The sequence below is a fragment of the Plodia interpunctella genome, chromosome 21 (assembly GCF_027563975.2).
Source record: "Plodia interpunctella isolate USDA-ARS_2022_Savannah chromosome 21, ilPloInte3.2, whole genome shotgun sequence".
In the NCBI taxonomy this organism is placed as follows: Eukaryota; Metazoa; Arthropoda; class Insecta; order Lepidoptera; family Pyralidae; genus Plodia; species Plodia interpunctella.
In genome coordinates, this window is record NC_071314.1 from 1,586,094 (window position 1) to 1,608,894 (window position 22,801).

Below are 22,801 nucleotides of genomic sequence, written 5' to 3' on the forward strand. Positions count from 1 at the left end.
TCAGCCATGTTTCATGAAAATCGAATCAGCCGTTGAAAAGTTGTAGCGAAATGAATATTTAAAGTCGGGGTTTTTTTTAATTTGTCTAACAAATAAACTTGTAAAATGATATTAACAACATCAGCAACAGTAAATAAGGGTTCGTACTAAGTCCCGTCCATATAATTTATGTAGTTATTAATTTATTACGAAACTAAACAAATAAACAAACAAACAAACCTAAAAGAAACTAAACTGTTTTTAAAAGAGTTGTTATTTTAGGTGACTACAGCAGTCTAATTGGCAGAGCGAACGCTCATGATGTGGACTTGAACAGAAACTTCCCGGACCAGTACGGGACACATAAGGTGAGAATACAATTCAAAGGTGGACTAACTAAGGCTCCGGCCGCATTGCTTCGTCGTCCTCCGTTGTTTTGACGGACACTTAAGCAAATTTTTATAATAAGCACCTAAAATAATTATAGGTACATTGATAAATTGAAATTTAAATGTGTGTATTAAAGAATTCCATCTGAAGTGCGTTGAAGTGTAAAAAAATTGTTTGATATTGACATACGTCCATTAGCCAATAGTTTATAGCTTTTTGAGCAATTGCTATATAATATAATATTTGACGTGAAAAAGTGTCTGTGAATTTTCTCTAAAGCTGTGTGAATTGTCTAAAGCGATAAACGCTCTCAGTCGACGCCGTCGAGCAATGACGCTACGTTCTTAGACGCGTAAATAATGCATTTTATTTTCTTTCAAAGCATGACGTCGTGAAAGAGCGATTTTCAATTGGGATTTGAATGTCTGGTTAGTCCGTTCTTGAGTTAACGTCGCGTATTTTGCTGTGATAAATTGGTTTGCTTTAGTTTTGTTTTTAGTTCCCATTCAGTAAATTTATATTCGTTGTATTATGGTCAATTATTTATTATTCGTACGCATTTAAGTTTTTACTTTTTTTTATTTAGCTTTTTAAAATATATTTTATTGTATATTGTTATTTTTAGTACATGTAATAGTACATTTTAGCGACCTCGGTGGCGCAGTAGTAAAGTGCTTGCCACTGAACCGAGAGGTCCCGGGTTCGATCGCCGGTCGGGTCATGATGGAAAATGATCTTTTTCTGATTGACCCGGGTTTTGGATGTTTATCTATATATGTATTTGTTATAAAATATGGTATTGTTGAGTTGGTATCCCATAACACAAGTCTCGAACTTACTTTGGGGCTAGCTCAATCTGTGTGATTTGTCCTAATATATTTATTTATTTACCCCAGTTAATAGTGTAAGATAGTTTACGATTATATTTATTCTCAGCAGTGAGAAATTTAGTAGTGATTATATAATTGTATGAGAAGTATTTACTATACTTTTCTTTTTAAATGCGTAAAAAGCACAGATCCAGTTTCAGAAGTACAATAATTAATAAATAACTCTTAATTTAGTGCTACATATCCCAATCCGGTAGAAAGCCGGACTCGCGGCTCTGACGCTCAATAGCGGCAAAAGCAACCCGAGAAACGTTACGAGATAAAGAGAATAATGACTGATGTTCTTTGCCATTGCTAAGCTAATATATACCGTATTAACAGGAGAATGCGGTGACAGAACCAGAGACGCAGGCAGTGATGAACTGGTCTCTGTCCACCCCGTTCGTGCTGTCCGCCAACCTGCACGGGGGCGCGCTCGTCGCCAACTACCCCTACGACGGCAACCCCTCGCAGGAGAGCGGGGTCGACAATATCACCCCGGATAATGATGTCTTCGTGCATCTCGCCCACGCTTATTCTGATGTGAGTAATCCATACTAATGGTATAAATGGGAAAGTCTGTCTGTCTGTTCCTCTTTCAAGGCTAAACCGCTGGATCAATTTTGATGAAATTTGGTATGTATGTGGTTAAAGATTAGTAGTTTAATATATGTTCCAACATAGGCTACTATTTTTACAAAATTCAACCACAACAGGGCGGGGTGAAAGTTTGTATGAAAATCGTGTGTTCCACTTTCCCAAATAAATTCACGCGGGCGAAGCCTCGGGCAAAAGCTAGTATTTACTATATAGAAATACTTCCATCATCATAAATGCAGCCCTTTTTTCATCTGTTTTTGGACATAGGTCTCCTCCATGAATCTCCATGACAACTTGTAATGGCGTTCAGCCTCTTTATAGACTTGTCTGGCTCTATGACTTTTTATAAATAAACCTAGAAGAATGACAGACTAGAGAGAAAACGAGAGAACAAAAGGGACTAACGAAAAAGAGCACAATAGGTCGACTTAATGGTAAAAGCATTATTGTATAGTGACGACCTCGGTGGCGCACTTCTTGCCACTGAACCGAGAGGTCCCGGGTTCGATCCCCGGCCGGGTCATGATGGAAAATGATCTTTTTCTGATTGGCCCAGGTCTTGAATGTTTATCTATATATGTATTTATTATAAAATATAGTATCGTTGAGTTAGTATCCCATAACACAAGTCTCGAACTTACTTTGCGGCTAGCTCAATCTGTGTGATTTGTCCTAATATATTTATTTATTTATTTATTATTTAACCATTGGCTCATACAGAGATTGCTTTTTGGGTGAAAAAGAAAAAATAATAAAATACAGTTTATTTTGATCTTAGAAAAATGTTATACAAGAACATAAGTTCACGCATTAGTTAAAATACAGGAGCATAAATACAGTCAACAGCACATCAACCTACCCAAACTCATTGCAAACTCGCCGCTATTACCGCGCCATAGAGTTTCATGCTTATAACTCGACTGTACATAATTTTGATGATGAAAATTTGTTAAAAAGATTGTCTTGACTTATCTCCGATTCCATAGGTACCCCTAACTTCCGTCCCCATAGCTCCGTTGTCCCCTTAGCATGGCCAATTAATTTATACGTTGGATCAGTGTACTAGTCGATTCGCAGTGAGACGCAGCTAACCAATAACAGAGCGCCACTGTGACGCAACGACAACAACACCGCAATGTGATTGGTTCGCTGCGTCTCACTTCAATAGTGAGCAGTAAAATGCAAACCCGCACTTAGTCCACAGATATAACTATACTCACTTATATATATTTAAATAACGTTTTATACACATTACAAGGTCACTTGGAAAAGTTCCATACATTTTACAGGCTCATCTGAAAATGCACCTAGGTCTGCCGTGCCGCCACAAGGATGTACCTAAAGAAGTGTTCGACGGGGGCATCACCAACGGCGCACATTGGTATGTTACACTTACGTAGTACGGCATAATATAGTATATTTGTATATTTTATGCCGGCTCCACTCTATCGCAGACCAGTTCGCGGAACCCTCTCTATTTTTGAGTCGGTTATAAAACACCATAACAACACAATATGTGTTGGGCAACTGTTAGTGTGTAACGTTTTTATAGTAAACTAGCTTTTGCCCTTAAGAAAAATGATGAAGAGTATGTTTACCAATTTTCAGCTTTTTTTTGAAAAATGTATTAAGTCCCATACAATCTTTCACCCCCCTTTTGAAGGGGTTGAAGGTTAATTTTCAGAAAAACTTGAAAGTTTCTTCGTTCTTTAATTTGTTGTAAACAACTAAAATCCAAATTTTCAACTCACTAACTTCAAGGGTGTAGAACATTCATATAAAAGTTTTTCACCCCTATCACCCCCTTCGGGGTGGAATTTCCAAAAATCCTCTCTTAGTCCTACACTCCCCGGGAAACCTGCCTGTACATTGTCTGTCAGTCACTCAGTAACGCAAGTTTTATATATATTGATAAATAATTTCTGTACAATCAAAACATATCTCTAGTACATTTATATTGTAATGTTTGTAAACTATTAGGCTCTCGTCTTTTGGATTATAATTTAGAACAGTACAAACTTATGCTTGTTACATACAAAATATTGCATTGTCTGTTTTTTATTAATATTGTAAAGTTTGTGATGATGTTTGTTACTTCTTCACGCCCAATTTTTATGAAATTTGGTATTGGGGTGGCTGATACCTTGGATTAACATATAGGGTACTTTTTATCCCGAAAGTACGCGATTCTCATAGAATTTGGTAAAAAGTTTGATAGTCAATTGTCGCTTTTTAAAGTAGATGGCGCTACTGTTCATAAGAAGGTAAGTATTTTCTTAAAATAAGTGAATAATGAAATCAATCCATGTATCAAGGTACGTCCTGTACGGAGGTATGCAAGACTGGAACTACCTCCGCACGAGCGACATGGAACTAACTCTGGAGCTGGGTTGCTTCAAGTTCCCGCCCGCGGCCGACATCCCCACCTACTGGGAGGACAATAAGGAGGCGTTGTTGAAGTATATCGAGGAGGTAAAGGCTCGTTGTAGCTGCGTTGTGCGTTTGTTTTCCATAGGTATGACGACCTCCGTGGCCTAATGGTCACCACGCCGGACTGCTACACTTGTGGTCCCGGGTTCGATCTCCGGTCAGGTCAACATGGAAAATGATCTTTTTCAGATTGACCTGGGTCTTGGATATATATGTTATAGAATATAGTATCCTTGAGTTACTATCCCATAACACAAGTCTCGTACTTACTTTTGGGGCTTGTTCAATCTGTTTGATTTGTTCTTATATATTTATTTTATAGGTTTTGACACTTTATTTTCTAGTGCGCTATTGCTAAGTGTTTTATTTAAGTCGCCTAAAGGCATCTGACATGACTTTTACGACTACCTACCGACATCTAATGGCAAGTAAACCGCGTATACTGGTGGACTTACTGTCAACCAGTGTGCAGGTTTCCTCACGGATGTTTTCCTTCACCGGAAGCAAGTGGTGTTCGATGGAAACTACTATACATGAGTCAGATTGATATACAAACTCATGCGGCATATACATAAATTAAAAAGACTAAATTAAAGAGAAGACTAAACTTTTTCTAATTTAGGTCCACAAAGGTGTCCACGGCTTCGTCCACAGCCACATTGGCCACGGCCTCGCCAATGCAACCATCAGTGTACAGGGCATCAACCACAATGTACACTCGGCGGAGTTCGGCGATTACTGGCGACTATTGGTGCCGGGGACTTACAATGTTACCGCTTCTAAACAGGGGTAAATTCTGACTAATATTATAAATGTCAAAGTTTGTTTGTCATCTCTTCGCTCGCTCTATCAACACAACCAATCTTCTTGAAATTTTGCATGCATGTAGTTTGAAGTATGAAGAAGGACATTTAAAGGGATTTCATCCTGGAAAAATAACTGTTCCCGTGGAAAAATTAACGGCGGCGAAACCGCGGGAAAACCCTGGGTTGACCCTGACACTTTAGCGTCTTGTATAGCGACCCAACATGGGAATGCAGCCAGCGTTCGAGGCACGATGCCTCACAGGCGATTTTCAGATTTTGGTATTTTAATTGATCTTTTGTTTTTGTCTTTTTCTATTAATAAAACAAATTATTCTTGTATTGGGAGCTAAAGCAAGGGTTTATAGTTTTGGAAAATAAAATATTCTTAAATTACGTCTTTAGTTTTTTGTGATTACCCTGACTGTATTATGAACGCAATCGGCTGTTACAGTCTGTCAAGAAAGTGAAGAAATCTATATTTTGGCGAACTACATTTTTTTGCCATTGCAATACTAAATACACGGTTATGATTGGTCGATAAACACCTAGTGTTGCTAGCCAACTAGAGACCGCTTCCTCATTTGTTTTCTTCCCTTTGTTTACGTTTTAACAGCTGCATGATTCTGATTAAACTGTTTATTTCTAGATACGAGACCATAACAGAAGAAGTGACCGTACCGGCGAACGGTTCTGTCAGCCTCAACTTCACGCTGATGCCCGCCGACCACCACCACTGGTCCTCCGCCTACGATTTCCGGTGAGTCGTGCCGTCTCGCTCGCACATTTCCAAGGCCATTTCCTGTTTCTATTAACCACGGTACTTTTGTTTAACAAACATTGTTAGAACTGTTTAGTTTTTTAGTTTCCCGACGTAGACAGAGAAAGCTTTAGAGTCATATCTTCAATTTCACTCATACAATAAAGAGGTGTGTGAAGAAACGAGACAGAATGCTCACATCTTTTGTCCCTCATCGCGTGCCCGGCCCAATCTGCCAATTTGTTTCTTTTCTGTACTTTTCTTAAGTGCTATGAATAGTGTTAATTATATTAAGTTACATTCTTGGCTGTGACGGCTTAAAAACCAAAGTCCCCTTTTTGAATATTCGGCTGTAAAATCCTTGTTTCTCGTTCGCACACTATTCCAAAATCAAACAATATTGTTGTTTGTTTTCCAAATGATCTTTTTGTTTTTCTAAATCGTGCCTTCTCACACGTACTTTTTAACAAATATGTAAACAATTTGATTTATTTTTTTACATATCATGTTGTCTCATTCGCGCACTATTTCATAACCCACCTCCTTTTTGTATTCGACGTTTAGTCTTTCGTGAATATTTAACTAAATACATACGTAAAAAATAGAATCACGCTTTCAGTTTCCTATATTTTCATTTATTATTGGAAATGGTCTTTGATTGCTTTGTCGTATTCTTGCAATGTAATATAAAGTTTTTGCTCAATGTTCCAATATTTAATATTAATAATAAGCTTTATTTAATCATTATCATTACATAGTACAAAGCGTAAAACTTCCCAATGTATGTCTCTATATATGCTTAGATCTTTAAAACTTCCCAATGGATTTTTATGTTTTTTCAAGAGAAAAATTTATATGTATATAACATGCATAATATTGCACCTGTGCGAAGCCGGGAGCGGGTCGTTAATTTAATATATAATATAGGTGTGCACTTGTATTTTTTAATGTGTATATTAATGTGGTCACAGCTTTACGTACTTTTTATAAATTTCGTATTTAGGCATTAGTTCCAAATTCCGTCCTAACATTTTTTGAAATTAAGATATTTTGCTAATTTATTTATTTAAAATTCGAATCAATATTACGATTAGAAAAGTGCGTTGTATAGACAATATCTATACAAAGAAAACTTGATAAAATATTTTTACTTATTAACTCTTTAACAGTAATTATAATAATTATATAATTTTTCTAATGAATTATATACTAACCGTAAGTTGCATAATAATTTCATAATAATTGTATAATTTAATAAGTACAATTCTGTAAGAATATAATCATCAGTTTTTGTATTATCTTATTCACGTAATTAAACGCACGCTTTCTGCATAATGTGTTGTTATTTTGCACTAACAGTCGCTTGCACTAATTTTGATTTTATCACTTCTAAACATTTCACTCAGATATCATAATTTTCATAGGGTACATGACAAGGTTAGAAAATTGAAAAAAAAAAAATGTACGTTGTAGATAATATAGATACATTTAAGACCATTGCGATAATATATAGACTATAACAATGCTGTTAAATCATTGTGCGAACATTTCAAGTTGGTTGGAAATTCCATTTAAAAAAAATATAATATTATAAAAATAAACTCAGTCAACGTAAAAAAATAAATTGAAACAACTTAGGGAAGTCATCAGCATCAGCGCAATATTAAATATATATAATATAGTATAGTATATAATATATAAGGTATTAGCTATCCAACAAACATAGCTTTATTTCGCTAAAATATTACTCAATCGTGTCGTCACGATAGACTATCATTTAGAGACTCCAAAAATGTATGGTTTTATTTTTATCATATCTTTGAAAGTATTGTTATTATTACAGTAATTTTTAAATGGTGTTTCTAATATTATAAAGGGCCATCGAATTGTCATCAAAACAAACATTTGTCATCTACCCTATTGACACAAACACTCGATGGTCTATTATCCACGCTTCTCCTATACGCTCCTCCATGTTTAGAGAAATCCTATTGTGGTTGTTCCACCTTCTACCGAGACATAATAACGTATAACTTCAAAAATAAAATGTATTCATACATAATAAATTAAAATCAAAATATAATTCAACGCAATAACACGATATAATGGCGCCGCGTGCTTTAGAAATATATTTTTACCGTAAATAAAACAAACATGTTACTTTGTGTAGTAGCTGGTAGTTTGTAGCTTTGGTAAATATTGTTTAATTTAGAATATGACGTGAAAAAGTACTTGTGAAGGTCTAATTTCTGAATAAATGATTTGATTTTGATTTCATGTAATTAAGTACTAAGTAGGTAATGCCCTACCATTTATCAAACTTCGATCTTTTTTAATCCCCGACGCAAAAAGAGGGTTGTTATAAGTTTAACGTGTCTGTCTGTGTGTCTGTAAATATGTCTGTGGCGTTGTAGCTCCCATGCTCGGATGAACCGATTTTCGTTTAGTTTTTTTTTATTTTTTTTTATCATACATAATTTTATTCCGGGTGTTCTTTGCCATGTCTCATGGAAATCGGTTCAGCCGTACAAAAGTTGTATCGAAATTAATATTGAAAATTGTTTTTTTTTTTTTTAAATTTGTCTAACAAATAAACTTGTTATTTAAACAATTCTAATTTATTGTCGTCATAGAGATCATGTTACATTCAACGCGTGACAAAAAAATAATGTTTTTTTATTAAACCGTCGCTGAGAGAGCTGGGTGCACCGTTAGCCCATTTAAAACAAACAAACAAACATCGGGACAAGTGAAACTAAATAAAAGCTTGTAAAAAGGAAATTACCACCACTGTATCAATCTTTTTAACCTGTGACTTGCAATAAATTATCTGAATCTGTTTCATAACTATTTCTAGTCACACACACACACACACACATACATAAAACACATAATTTCTCCCTCGCAGCGTGTTAGAGAACGTAATCAACACGAAATACCACACGCCGCTGGAGATATACGCGGAGCTGTCCGCTTTGGAGAACAAATACCCTGATATTGCGGAGTTCCGCTCCGGAGACAGCCTCACCACCGCCACCTTCCACCAGCTCAAGATGACACACGAGGTAACTTCGTTATTCATAGATAAATAGATAAATATATATATATATATAGATAAATAATTCTTCTAGTTAACTATTACTACTATATTGGTGATCGGATGAAACTTTAATTTGACGCTTTGAAATGGGCAAAACAATCGAAAAAATATATATTTATCTATACATATAAAACTGTAAGTGGGCTGTAGTCTGTACCTAGGAGATGACAAAGAAAAATAAATATGGGGGTACTTTATTGGACTCATAGAAGTCAAAACAATGTTTTTTTTCGGTCTGTATGTTTGTTCGCGTATCACGCAATAACTACTGTATGGAATTTGATGCGGTTTTCACAGTTGTATAGCAGATGATCTAACTTAAAATCTGATATAGGTTTCATCGCGATACGTTGCTTACAACCCGAGATATTGACAAAAGTAACTAATGAGCAGACGCACGCACGCCCGCACTTTATCACGCGGGCGAAGCCGCGGGCAAAACCTATAGTTATCGATAAACAAACCACATTATTCCAGGTGGGTTCACCAGAGGAAGGGAAGCTCCACATAGCAATAATAAGCAGTCTATACGGCTCCCAGCCGCTCGGCCAGGAGCTGCTGCTCAACTTCGCGCGACACATTGCCACAGCGTACACCATTGGCGAGCCGCGACACCAGAAAACACTCAAAAACGCCATCTTACATTTCATCCCCAATCTCGATCCTATATACAAGAAAATTATAGCACAAGTCGGTGACACTGACAAGTGCGTTATACAAGCGCTAGAAGAGGAATTCGGCGATAGCCTATACGATTATTTGACAAAGAAAAATGTTAATCCACTATCGAATTACACGCGCGAGAAAGCGTTTATAGACATGTTGCAATCGGAGAAATACGATTTGGTTTTGGAGTTGGCGTCTGGGAATGAAGACGTGGCGTATCCTGAGCTATCGAGGAACATTTACGAGAAATTCGCGAATACCTATCAGGATAGTAGGACACCCAGTGAGGAGTACGAGTGTAGGGATGTCAAAATCAGCGCGACGCACGGGAATCTGATAGATTTGCTGTGTGAGCGGTTCAATACGCCCGTCATATCGGTGGGGCTCAGTTGCTGTAACATGCCCAGGGAGCCGCAGATCGGATGGGTGTGGAGGAACAATCTGAGGGGCATCATGAAGTTCGTAGAGCTGGTTAATACCGGTGAGTTTAATTCACTAGAAAATCACCACTATATATTATTATTATTTATTTATTTATATAATAAATGAAACTATGGAATCAATTTGTTGCCGAAATAAAAATTTTCGACTGCGTTCTTAAATTATAATATTTACAAAGAAAAAAAAATTACATCTTAGATATCTGTGTAACTTACCTGCATTCGATCGATTACTATTGAAGTTGACAAACAATAGTCTAAAAGCTTGTACAATTTTTAGGTTTTCGTACCCGAAAGTTAAAAATCAACTCTAGTAAAGCCTACTAATATTAAATGCAAAAGTTTGTGAGGATGTATGTTTGTTACTCTTTCACGCAAAACTACTGGACGGATTGTTATGAAATTTCGTACACGTGTAGAATATAACCTGGAATAACACATAGGGTTTCTTTTATCCCGGAATACCCATGGGAGCGAAGCCCTGGTGCGCAGCTAGTAATATATATAATAGTCACTAGTCAGACCTATAGCGCAAGCTCTATATCTAAAACTGGTATTTTCACAGAATGTGTTTTCTTAATTCTTTTATATAGCCTGTTCTATGTGTGTTCTGTGTGTGTGTGTGTGTGTATATATGTGTGGGGCACATATTTTGTCTTCCATACGTTTCTCTCAATTCAATTTTCAATTCAATTCATTTATTCATAAACAATTTACGTTGTATTCGAATTGTTAATTATACTCTTCACATTGAATAAAATTACACCAATAACACAAAAAAAAACTAAATTACATGCAAAATAATATGTACTTAATTAACAACATTATTCAAATCTTGAATGAGGCGAGATATCAAACATCTTGACGACCTCAGTGGCCTAGTGGTAAAGTACTGCCTCTGAACTGAGAGGTCCCGGTTCGATCCCCGGTCGGGTCATAATGAAAAATGATATTTTTCTGATTGGCCCGGGTCTTGGATGTTTGTTATAAAATATAGTATCGTTGAGTTAGTATCCCATAACACAAGTATCGAACTTACTTTGGGGCTAGCTCAATCTGTGTGATTTGTCCGTATATATTTATTTATTTACCTTTAATTATCAGGCGTCCGAGGCTACATAAAGAACGAAGTGGGCGCCCCGATGCGGGAGGCGGTGGTTGCCGTGACCGGTGTCGAGCGACAGTTCCGAGTGTCGCGCAACATGGCCGCCTACCGCGTGATGTTGCCCGCCGGGGACTACAGAGTTATCGTGCGGTGTCACGGCTATAGAGACCAGGTGAGTGGTGGCTGTTGCTGAGATAGTTGAATGAATGAATTAACAGTTATTGCCAAAACTAAAAATATATAAATAAAAACAGTGTTGCATCTTGTTGCTGCGTTAGTTGCTGCAACTGTTGCTGCGCTTTTATTTTTACATCAAAATCGTTTTTTTTTAAATATGTATATATTAAAAAAAAAACGATTTTGATAAAAACAATACAACATACTGTATATAAAAAAAATAATACAACATATTGGTATCAAACGCAAAACCTCTTAAAGACTACTTGGGTACATCAAAACTAATTATTTTTAAAATTCTAAGACTATTAATCTAATTTGCGATTCTACACATCTTAACTCTATGTAATAGCCAAGAAACACGAGACAGTACAGTAGCGTTATGTAGCGGAATCGAACATAGAGTTAACATTTTATAGAAACGACATTAAAACTAAAAAAAGGAAAATGTTTGTATTTATTACGTTTAGACAAAAGTCGTAGAACAAAAGATGTTAGTCTCTACCTTATGCGCCTTTGGAAGGTTATGCGTTAGATACCAGTAACCCTGTATGTATATAACATTATCGGCATGTGCGGTGCGGATTGCTTTGAGGATCAAGCGAAGAACACTTAGCCATTAAAATTCAGAATAAAACTTATGCTTAAGCCTACATATTGCCAAAATTCTTACATATATATTTTTTCTATACAAAAAAAATGGCTAATTGGAACAATTCTTGTGACAGATGTTAAAATGGCGGATAGTGGAGGGGGTAATTAAAGAGAAGGACGTAATCATGAAGCGGATCAACTCTGAGAGTTTGCCGGGCGGGCAGTACCCCGAGATGCAGGTCGATGATGACGCCAATGTCATTTATGTCACAGGTAATTTATATTCATTCATTTTTTTACTATTGAAGTGTCTCGCGTTAAAAGGATTTACGACGGAGATTATTTGATAATTACGTCACTAGTGTCGAATTTAAGTATCTTTAGAAACGTCGTATGACACGCGTGTGCATGAAAATTCATAGTCAACACTTACAGTTATGTCACTTCCAACTTTGTATGGAAAAATCAAAGTTTCCACCCATATGTTATAATATACTAAATGTGATCGTCCAAATCAAAAGGGACCTTATGGCGCCCGACACTTACGCCATTGCTGCCGTTGTTTTGTATTCGAACAACGGCAATGAAGACCTAAGTGCCAGTCGCCATAAGGTCCCTTTTGATTTGGGCGGCAACAAATAATCAACATACTTGCTCGATTTTTTTATTGGAGTCAACTTGTAGCGTCATGAAAAACGTCATACGAAACGCGTGCATTGATCATTAAAGACTCAGCTTTATTATCGCGCTCTCAATTTTCTTTTAATAATTTGTAATCAAAAAATTTTTATCTACATAAAAATAGTTTCTAAATTCTTTGCGATATTTTATTATCATTTATTAATTATATTACCAGGTCTAGCGTTAGACCACGACAGCCAGCCGCTGGCCAAAGCGCTCCTCACAGTGACTCCGCTCGGATCCAAGAAGCCAATAGCCACAAACGCCAGCGACCACTCAGGCCAGTTCCTGCTGAGTTTGCCCGTGGACTACATGGGCAAGGAAGTGGCTATAGCGACCTCCAGCGACGGGTATATTGCTAAGCAGAGGCATGTCATGGTGAGTGAACGAACGATTGAACGTGTGAATGAAGGAATTCGTTAATAAAATAAAAGTTTTGTAGATAGGAAGTTGTTACGTAGACATACTCTTCCTTCGTATTCATATATCAAAATTAAATTATTTTTATTTAAATCCCAAAATAGGAAGGAATAGTTTTGTAAATCATGTAAGACACAATATTTTAAGCCATTTTTAACTCCCGACGCAAAAAAAGGGGTGTTATAAGTTTGACCGCTTGTGTCTGTCTGTGTACGTGACACCGTAGCTCATCAACGCGTGAATCGATTTGGATGCGCTTTTTTATTTGATAGCTAATTTTTCTGCTTGGTTCTTAGATATGTTTGATTGATCAAAATCGGTTCAGCCGTTCAAAAGTTGTAGCGAAATGAATATTGAAAGTTGGGGTATTTTTAATTTGTTTAACAAATAATCTTGTCGTAATATTTCAGTTGAATTCAGAAGAGAAGTTGACGCCAAACATTCTGTTCAAGTTGGAGAAGGACGACTACGTGTTGGGGATGCCCCGGCTTGTGTTCGTGATGCTGGCGGGTGAGTGGCCGGAGGGTGATTAATTTATCCACCACCGATCGACCCTTTATTTACTTTGTTTAAAAAAAATATAGAAAAAAAGAATAAAAAACATTTATTACATACAACACAGTACAAATAAAAACAAATATTATGCTTGCAATAAAATGGTCTCCGCTTAGCATATGCCGTGGTTATCCACGGCGCTTGTCTTCCGAGGTTGCTATAAATAAAACTAAAACTTAATACTATCGGAACTACGTATATGGAGTAATGAAGGTATATAGTATATGCTGTAATAAATGTATTTAATGTGTGTAATTATAATTTATTTATTTATCAATCTTTAAACCTAATAATATTAGACTAAATGACGTTTATGTAACTCATAAAAAATTAGCAATACTTTTCATTTCTTATATCAAGGTAGAACAAATCAAGCGTAACATATATAGAACTAGGTTTCTAAGGTCGAATTTCGAATGCCTCCACGCGGGGGAATCGTGGGGGTAGTAGAGGATATAGTAATTTATCTTCTGTCCTTCTCTCACTATCCTGCTATAGGCCAGATGATATGGTCTATATCAATATAGTGTTGTATCCTTTTGTACTGGTTTTGTTTTAGAACCAATAAAGATAGTGAATATTTACCAAATTCGACGTAAAAAGTGCCTGTGTAATTTCTCAATTTTTGATTTTAAAAAATATATTTTTACGACGACTTGTCGGTGGCGCAGTGGTAAAGTGCTTGTCTCTGAACCGAGAGGTCCCGAGTTCGATCCCCGGTCGGTTCATGATGGAAAATGATCTTTTTCTGATCGGATCTTGGATGTTTATCTATATATGTATTTGTTATAAAATATAGTATCGTTGAGTTAGTATCCCATAACACAAGTCTCGAACTTACTTTGGGGCTAGCTCAATGTGTGTAATTTGTCCTAATATATATATTTATTTATTTATTTATTTACCATATTTCCCCCGTATCCAGGTGTGGTGGGCGTGGCAGTGGTGACCCTGGCAGCGTGGTGCTTCAGCTGCCGGCAGCGAGCCCTGGACTCCAGGCGGGAGTATCTGTTCACGCAGATACCTTCCGAGGACAAGCGGCCGTTGTGCGACATCGCGAACTATGGTAAGTTACAGGCTGCAGTCCACAACACAAAGACAAAGAACACTAAACACAATGACTTAATTTTAGTTACATAAATAATTAACCAAGATAAATTGTTTTAGTACAACTTATTCTAAGTTAGTGTATCTTCTTCATAGTCGTATTCCTCATGGCTGAGGGTCATTGTCGTCACGTGGAATTAAACACACACAACAACTTTCTTGGCTTGGTTTGCCATTGCCTTCTTCGTTTCACACACAAGTTAATAATCATGACCAATGAGCAGGTTTCCTCACGATGTTTTCCTTCACACCGGAAGCAAGTGGTGGTCGATGAAAACTATACATGACTCAGATTGATATACAAATTCGTGTGGCACGAGTAGGATTCGGAACCTGGGACCTTTCGATCAACAGGCGGGCGTCTTAACGATTACACCACCACCGCTTCCGCATGTTAGTGTATATATTTAGCTAAAGATAATGTAATTTTAATAAGGTGGCCCAACACAGAACGCCCCATATCCACAGCGATGACGAAGTCTGTTTGAGCTACCACGAATTCTGCTTAGGAGGGACGCTGATTCTTTCCTGAATAGTAGTAATTTTTTTCTAATGTACTCAAATAAGAATTATTTCCATAACACTTCCAGATGGCTAATTAAACTTGGCACATGGTGAAGGGACGAAAGATGTTTAGCGCTCTGTCCAGTTTTCTCTTGTTTATTTCTAATACATATACATACATGTATCTTTTATATATGAGCGAAACGATACGACGAGGTCTATAGTTTTCTATGTCTACACATCTGTATTATACGTTATCCGGTATGGACCGCCTCTATGCCGCAAAGAGAAGAGAAAAATATAAGTTTACTAGCTTCGCTTCGGGGCTTCGCTCCCGTGGGAATTCTGGGATAAAAAGTACCCTGTGTGTTATTCCAGCTTATATTCTACCCGTGTACCAAATTTCATAACAATCCGTCCAGTAGATTTTGCATGAAATAGTAATAAACATACACACACACATACATCCTCACAAACTTTCGCATTTATAATAATTTACAGGTATGAAACGCGAATATTTAAAATTCGTATCATTGATATTGATGTACTATACCTTATATTATGCAAATTCAGTATATCTCTGTTCAAACAAACGCGTATAAGTTAATTGGCAATAAATTAACATAATTATCTTGTTTTTTCTGAATTCAACTTTTTTTCTCATTTTCAGAAATAGTCCGTAAGCCTTACTACGACGATGAAGAGATCCCGCCCTCGGAAACAGATTCCGAGGAAGAAATCGTGTTATTACGAAATGACCGTGAATGGCGGACCACAGAGTAAACATAGGAATAGACGCAACTACAACTGGCACTCGATTTTACAATTTAAAAAGAAAACATTCCGAGTTCGTGCATTTAAATTTAAATGTTGAAGAGTATTATTACATACTCTGCGCACAATCGAATTTATTTCTATCTCTTTTTAACACGCCAATGCTAAAAGGAGATAAAAAAAATATTATTTTGGCCTAGCCTTGTATATTACATTAGTTATTAATTTGTTGTTAATATTGTGCATTAGTTAAATTTTTCTATACACCTATTTAAATGTGTGATATCGAACTTGTATTAAAAAAACTCGTAACAGGGTAAACGGAATATCAATATTAAAAAGAACTGTGTTAAATATATGTAATATCCGTGTGAATAATATTCATAATTATCTTAAATAAAATACAGGTAGGGTATTATAAGAAAAATAATGTTAAAATACAAAATCTTTAAAAAAATATATTTTATGTATTCTTAGTCATAATAAGTCAGAATCGGCAAAAAATTATACCCATGTTTTCTCATTTAAGATATTGCGATCTCTCGCCGTTCCGTTTCAGCAGTATTAATATAATATAATTGGATAGCAAAAAGAATTAATCGTTGTTACTGCGCTCAAATTTTTAAAACAAAATAACATTTGTAGAAAAAAAATATATAGTGGAATTTTACTTGTATATAGGTATACCCTTCACTATTCATTTTAATGAAAAAGTTGATTGCTAAAACAAGTGCTTTTTTTAAAAATATTGCATAAAACCAATGTGTAAAGACATTGGGATTCGTGTCATTTCTCTGCACTGAAGGACCTCACAGTCACAAATCATCTCTTTGAATACAATGTGAATGTAGATCTATTCCTTTATAAGTATATTTTTATATTTATATTTTAATAGTTCTACATTCACAGTTCAAGTGCCTTATGAAATACATGATAATATAGTAGATATGTACTAAGAGCAATCATAGATCTTCCTAAATGTATAGTATAATTGTGTTCCTAGAAAGTAATTCTATCAATTGTATGCGTCATCATTTCACATTCTTGATAATGTATGTCTTATGGATGGTCAAATTAGCCAATTTTTTTTAACATAGTTTGGTCATAAAATGTGCCTATTTATCCCTTGTTCACACGGGCATCTGACGTCGGCACATTATACATTCGACATTCAACCTTACCGTCCAACGCACAGCATTCAAAATGCGGTAAAAATACGTTGCCGTGTGAATGGATGATCATATTTTGTTCTTGTCACACCATTTTTAACGCGCTTTGAAATAATAGCTGTGCGACCTAAGGATAAATGTTATATTTGTGTAATTAAAGGGACCATGAAACGTAAAATTAGGTATTATTAAAAATTGTGTTTTGTGTTGTGAATAAAAGAAGGAATCTCGATTTAGCGAATTAAAAAATAAATTAAGCATTTTCTTATTTTTTCTTTGAAAATGAATTCTGGTGCTCTTTTTATGGATACATTTACACTTTTTGCAGATTTATTAACGATGTGATAATTTCAGATGTATTTTATATTAGAGTATTAATAAATAGTTTAGTTAATATGCAACGTTTTTCTAATCCCATTCTTCCTAACATACAATAGCCACTGAAAGCTATAAAAAATCTAGTCTGCAAAGAAAGCAGGTTAGCAATTAACACATTCGATGTACACCGGCCTTTCCCATTAATTTATTTTTTACTAATAATATTTTATCTAAAACTTTGTGTGTTGGCCGTACAATATAAAAGAATGCAGATATATTAAAGAAAGAGACGTACCTAGTAAAATCTTTTGACGAAGAAAAAGATGCAGAATAGTCACAGATATATGAACTTTATTTAATGTTTATATATCTGTGAGAATAGTAAAAAAGATAACGAGATCTACAAAGGGTCATCCCTATTATGTTATCGGCCTCAGATACTTTATATCCTGCTTCATAAATCAGCTCGATGATATGCAGGATAGTAAATAGGCACTTTTACGTCAATTTGACGTTGACATATGACGTAATTACCTTTATCATTCATGTTGTCCCGTGGTCACTTCATTTGTTTTGTGTGTGAATTTGTGAAATAAAAATGCCGATTTTCTACTAGCCATTCATTCTTAAAATGTCTTTCGATGGAATTAATAGAAGATAATTCGCATGGTAAATAAGTGTTGGTTATGGAACGCGGTGGCGCTATCGATATGAATCGCAAAGCCGGGGAGTTTATCCGGCGATTGCAAAGAATCGTCGATGGACCTATGACTAGGAAGAAAATTGTGTTATTGTTCCTCATAATAATATTCTTACTGTTGTACGTTGGTCCAGGACTACTAAATTGGTTCTTCAACCGTGAAGATTCTGAAAGTTATGAGAATAAATGTCAGAGAACGTTTTTGGGACCCTTTGACAATGCTTTAAAGGATTACGACGTGTATGTGAGACAGGAGACTGCTGCTACACTGTCCTCACTCAGCCAATCCAATGTGCCTTATGTAGGTAATGGTATCCTCGCGCTGACCTTAGAACATGATGCCCATTTGAACATAAAGTATGGCCGATCTTCAGAAAACATTCGCTTGTATAAATACAGAGGTCTCTCTTTACCACTGTATTATCATCCTCTCTATATTGTTGAAGATTTTGAAATGAAGGAATACACAGCGACAGAGTATAGAAAAGGAATAGTACACAGATTCCAATGCAGTGGCTCTGGTGTGCAGATATCTTACAAGTATTATGCACATCGAACTATACCATCACTGTTTGTGCAGCAGATTTACATTAATAACCCAACTAAAAAGAGTAAAACATTGAGAATGAAAACTCCCAGAGTGTCTGAATGGCCCACTTCGGTCAAACAGACCATTAAATTGCATCAAGGAGTAGACACAAAGGAGTATGACGTGTTCACTGGCATGATCGAGTTACCAGAGAGTGATCACGTCATAGCAGCTTCAGTGGTGTCTAGAAAACTGTCAGATTTAATACATGTTGGTGCCAAAGATGGATTGGAAATTTTAGTGTTAACGACAGTTTCATATAGTAATCCAATAAAAAAATCTGACTATGCAAAAGAGAAAGATATTGTGGAGAAGCAGGCTGTAGCAGAGATGGAGAAGATAATAGGTATGACATGGGATAGGGCTGCTATTCAGACTCTGCAAGAAAACCACGCTAGAGTCTGGCAAGGACTTTGGTACACTGGCTTTTACATTTCTGACTCGAAGGCAGAAGGTGTGATAAATGGAGACAGAATCAATGCCACCATTTATACAATCCTATCACAAGTGCATGCTTATGAACATGAGGATCTTATTAAACCTGCGCGGAAAGCAGAAATCTTGCAAACTTTGACCTATTCAGAAGGCTGTTACGAAGGACATTCAACACTTGATGCACTGAAATTATGGAATCCATTGAATTCTCTGGAGAGTATCAACAAGGTGGCCAGTTTATGGCTTTTGACATTAGACAAACAGGGATGCCACAACCTGTTAGCGGCCGGAGCGAGCGGTGTGAATCAAGCTATGGTGTTGAGCTTTGGAAGTTTACGTTTCAGTAACCAGCATTTGGAATATAATGCACTTCCATCTAAGTTGCATAGGGACTTCTTATTCCGCCGGATTACTTACGGCAACCTGACACATGTGAACATTAGTGTGACTGTGCAAGATGACAATAAAGCTGTTCTTCTTGTAGCCCTCGACCGTTCCGATAGAAACTATTATGCTTGTGACGCTGGTTGCTTGGATCCTCCTGTGCAACTCGGTCCTTACAAAAAGTTTTTCCCAGTCAAACAGACTAATCCTCAAACTTCAATCCTATATATTACAGCTGATAAACAGCATATGGAAGACTTAAGACATGCGATTCATGTGGACGGAGTAGAGGAGGCGCCGGCGCATGAACACCACGTCATAGCACTTCATAAGCACGGAAGCACCATGGGAGGATTAAACCCACTATTTTGGGTATCGATTGTAGCAATTATCATTGTCTTCCATTTATTCTTATGTAAAATAATCATGAATGAATTTTGTGACTCTGGAGTAAGCTACAGAAGGCTATATAACAAACCATGAATATTTTGGAGCATCCAAAATGGAATCATGTCACAGCTATGTACAGTACATGTATGACTGAAGTATAGGTTTAAGCCGGGGAACAGGATTCCTCACTTGCTTGGTTGCTTATCTCAAGGCATATTCATAATAATAACGGTTAACTAATTGTAACATATTTTTATCATTTATTTATGTACACAACATATACAACCCGGTTAACTGCGTACCTGGCGGCCGTGTCGACGCATTCCAGCGAGGTGCGCAGTTAGCTCGACGAGTTGTGTGCTGAATAGTTACAAGAATACTGGAATGTTTTTTAGTTTGAGTATCTCTAACAAATCAGCCCAAAAAAAATCATGTTGCAATAAGAAATTTAATCCTACTTGGGATTTGTTACACATATATATATATATATGCTGTATAAAAAAATGTTTTTTTTTTCTCCATAAGACTTAGTGTGCACAAAAGCTAATGTAATTATAAGTACATACATTGGCATCTTATTTTATTAATTATTTATTTCTTTTTCTAACTAAAACTGCTTTGTGATCTCCAATAGAAACAGTAATTATTAGGTTTTAACAATTAATAATAATCATGTTTAGTTTGACGTGTTTCTGTTAAATGGTAAAAGATTTTGCGCCTATACTTTGTTTCTAGCTTATATTTGTTTTGTTTTTCATTAGGATTGCGAAAAAACGTGAAAGGAAAAGTAGCATAATTTAACAATTAAAGTCAGAGATAATTACGACTAATATTTTCCCAATTCATTCCCAATTAAATAATTCGGGTTCTATTTGTTTTTGCGCCGCGATAAAGGCGGCGCACGTCTGCGTAACGCGGGAACTTTTTAGTATATAATTATAAAGCACGCGTTACGCAGCCTGCAACGATTCCATACAAAAAATTTACGCGCACGCGTTCCGCAGTTCATGTGAACCGCCTTAAACTAGATAAATATTAAACGTTTACGCAATCACTCACAATTTAAGAAAAATCCGAACGAAAAGTCGCGCTGGTTAATTTTAGAAAAGATAAATTACCTAATTGCTGCATGCAAGATAAGTGTGCTGCACTTTTTATATGTTACCGTCTAAACTAGATTTCAGGCCATAATAGTTTAGCCCAATAATGATTAAAAAACTCAAAATAATTTCTGCCTAAGCAGAACTAGTTAACCCTGAAGTATTTAGCTCATATTAATTTATGAGGAATCAAATGTAGCCTGAAACCTAATTGGGCGTGTAACATATACAAATTACAATAATTATATATTATAATAATTATGTTTTAGTTAAGTCATATTATACGAATATAGTAATCAAACAAATAAGGTAATCGATATTCAGCATATTGTTTATCGGAAATAAATATGACTTAATATTTTTTACTATCGGAAAACTGTTATCCGCAGTCAACTTACCCAATAGCCAGACTATATCAAAAACTGAGTTGTAATAAGAAATATAGTTATAATAAATAAGCATACTTATTACAAAAAATTAAGTTTTGTTGTAATAAGTTTTCTTTTTGCATTGATGTTGATTTGAATAAACTTCTTTATATAACAGTCAAATCATACAAATATATTTTTAAATAGATATCTTAGTGATGTTAGATTGTACATAATATGTTTGATAAAGCATAAATTATTGTTAGAAAATGGTGTATATTTTTAAATAAACTCCTTTCTGTTTAAACTCTGTTTCTATCTCAAATTCTACCCATTTTAGTTTTGGGTCGTCGCATTTATTTTTAATGTGAGACAATAAGATATACTTACGTTACTCATCTATATTTCGGAGATGTTTTAGTATGTAAATAAAACCAAATATTTTAAAATCTATAAATATATTTACATAATATATCTAACATCTTTTACAAGGCACTTACATTACAATCACATCACGAAAGGCACATTGAATTTTATCATTTTTCAATTACATACTATCACGATTGAATTATATAAGTTTGTATAATGTGGAACCATTTATATTATTAAAATAAAACAAATGATGGTCGAACACGTATGGTGATTTTTATGCTCAAATTAAATATTTTCGTACTCATGTGCATAAAACATGTCCATAAAAACCACCTCGATAAGGAATATGACGTAAAGCTCAGCGGAGATGGCAGCACCATCGATTTTGTAGCACGATGCACCCTATGAAACCGCACTGCTATCAATTTTTCTGATTGTGTACTGCATTCACTTTGTATTTAATACCCTAACTCTTTCTTGCGCTGACGGAAGCCGTAGACCGGTAGCGCAAGGTATGCCATACATAAAAAAGGACGGGCCAGATATGACAGAGATAGCAATATATGTGCATATATATTGTACCTAGCATCAAATAGTTATTAGCAGTGCGGGCTCCAGTATATCAGTATACAATATCGTTTGGCATGCTTTAGAAGGCTGTCATTAACGTCAAAACACGCTGTATTCTATACTGCTGCATTCTGGCCTGGCGTGTCAATTCTCATCCTCGCGTGATCCCGGTTACATAGAGACCACGAAGCCCGCATCCAACATAAAAAAATAAAGCTTAAAATCTTGACGATTCGTCTGTGTTTTTACAACCGGCTGGCTGACGTCAACCCTCCATGGGAAAGCTTTTGTTACCTATCAGCTGTCAATGCTATGTGTCCCTTAGACGCGTAAAACGCGAGTTTAGAATCATAAAATGGCAGTAATATTCTCTAATCAATATTGGTATGACGTATCTGTGTATTCAACTCAATCAACTTAAGAGACTACTGACGACATGGATAGTTAAATTT

At 35.9% G+C, this 22,801-nt stretch overlaps 2 protein-coding genes across 3 annotated transcripts in view; both read left to right on the forward strand.

Moving 5' to 3' along the window:
- svr (silver) overlaps nucleotides 1–17,342 on the forward strand; it is a 34,912-nt gene extending 17,570 nt beyond the window's left edge. For both annotated transcript variants that reach the window (XM_053760992.2, XM_053760991.2), the window contains exons 9-22: nucleotides 262–347; nucleotides 1,581–1,781; nucleotides 3,128–3,219; nucleotides 4,154–4,310; nucleotides 4,891–5,057; nucleotides 5,721–5,831; nucleotides 8,740–8,896; nucleotides 9,409–10,078; nucleotides 11,142–11,314; nucleotides 12,048–12,186; nucleotides 12,770–12,972; nucleotides 13,425–13,524; nucleotides 14,495–14,635; nucleotides 15,851–17,342. In XM_053760992.2, the coding sequence (XP_053616967.1) occupies nucleotides 262–347; nucleotides 1,581–1,781; nucleotides 3,128–3,219; nucleotides 4,154–4,310; nucleotides 4,891–5,057; nucleotides 5,721–5,831; nucleotides 8,740–8,896; nucleotides 9,409–10,078; nucleotides 11,142–11,314; nucleotides 12,048–12,186; nucleotides 12,770–12,972; nucleotides 13,425–13,524; nucleotides 14,495–14,635; nucleotides 15,851–15,963 (2,510 nt within the window). In that variant the 3' untranslated portion in view covers nucleotides 15,964–17,342. The remainder of the gene's footprint in view (nucleotides 1–261; nucleotides 348–1,580; nucleotides 1,782–3,127; nucleotides 3,220–4,153; nucleotides 4,311–4,890; nucleotides 5,058–5,720; nucleotides 5,832–8,739; nucleotides 8,897–9,408; nucleotides 10,079–11,141; nucleotides 11,315–12,047; nucleotides 12,187–12,769; nucleotides 12,973–13,424; nucleotides 13,525–14,494; nucleotides 14,636–15,850) is intronic.
- A 642-nt stretch (nucleotides 17,343–17,984) lies between these two features.
- Nucleotides 17,985–21,714, forward strand: LOC128679031 (uncharacterized protein). Its single transcript, XM_053760969.2, has one exon. The coding sequence runs from the start codon at nucleotides 18,128–18,130 to the stop codon at nucleotides 20,030–20,032; it is 1,905 nt and encodes a 634-aa protein (XP_053616944.1). The 5' UTR covers nucleotides 17,985–18,127; the 3' UTR covers nucleotides 20,033–21,714.
- The last annotated feature ends 1,087 nt before the right edge of the window (nucleotides 21,715–22,801 follow it).

Excerpts from the sequence above, each read along its gene's own strand:
- LOC128679031 (XM_053760969.2), top strand. The coding sequence starts at position 18,128 with ATGGAACGCGGTGGCGCTATCGATATGAATCGCAAAGCCGGGGAGTTT.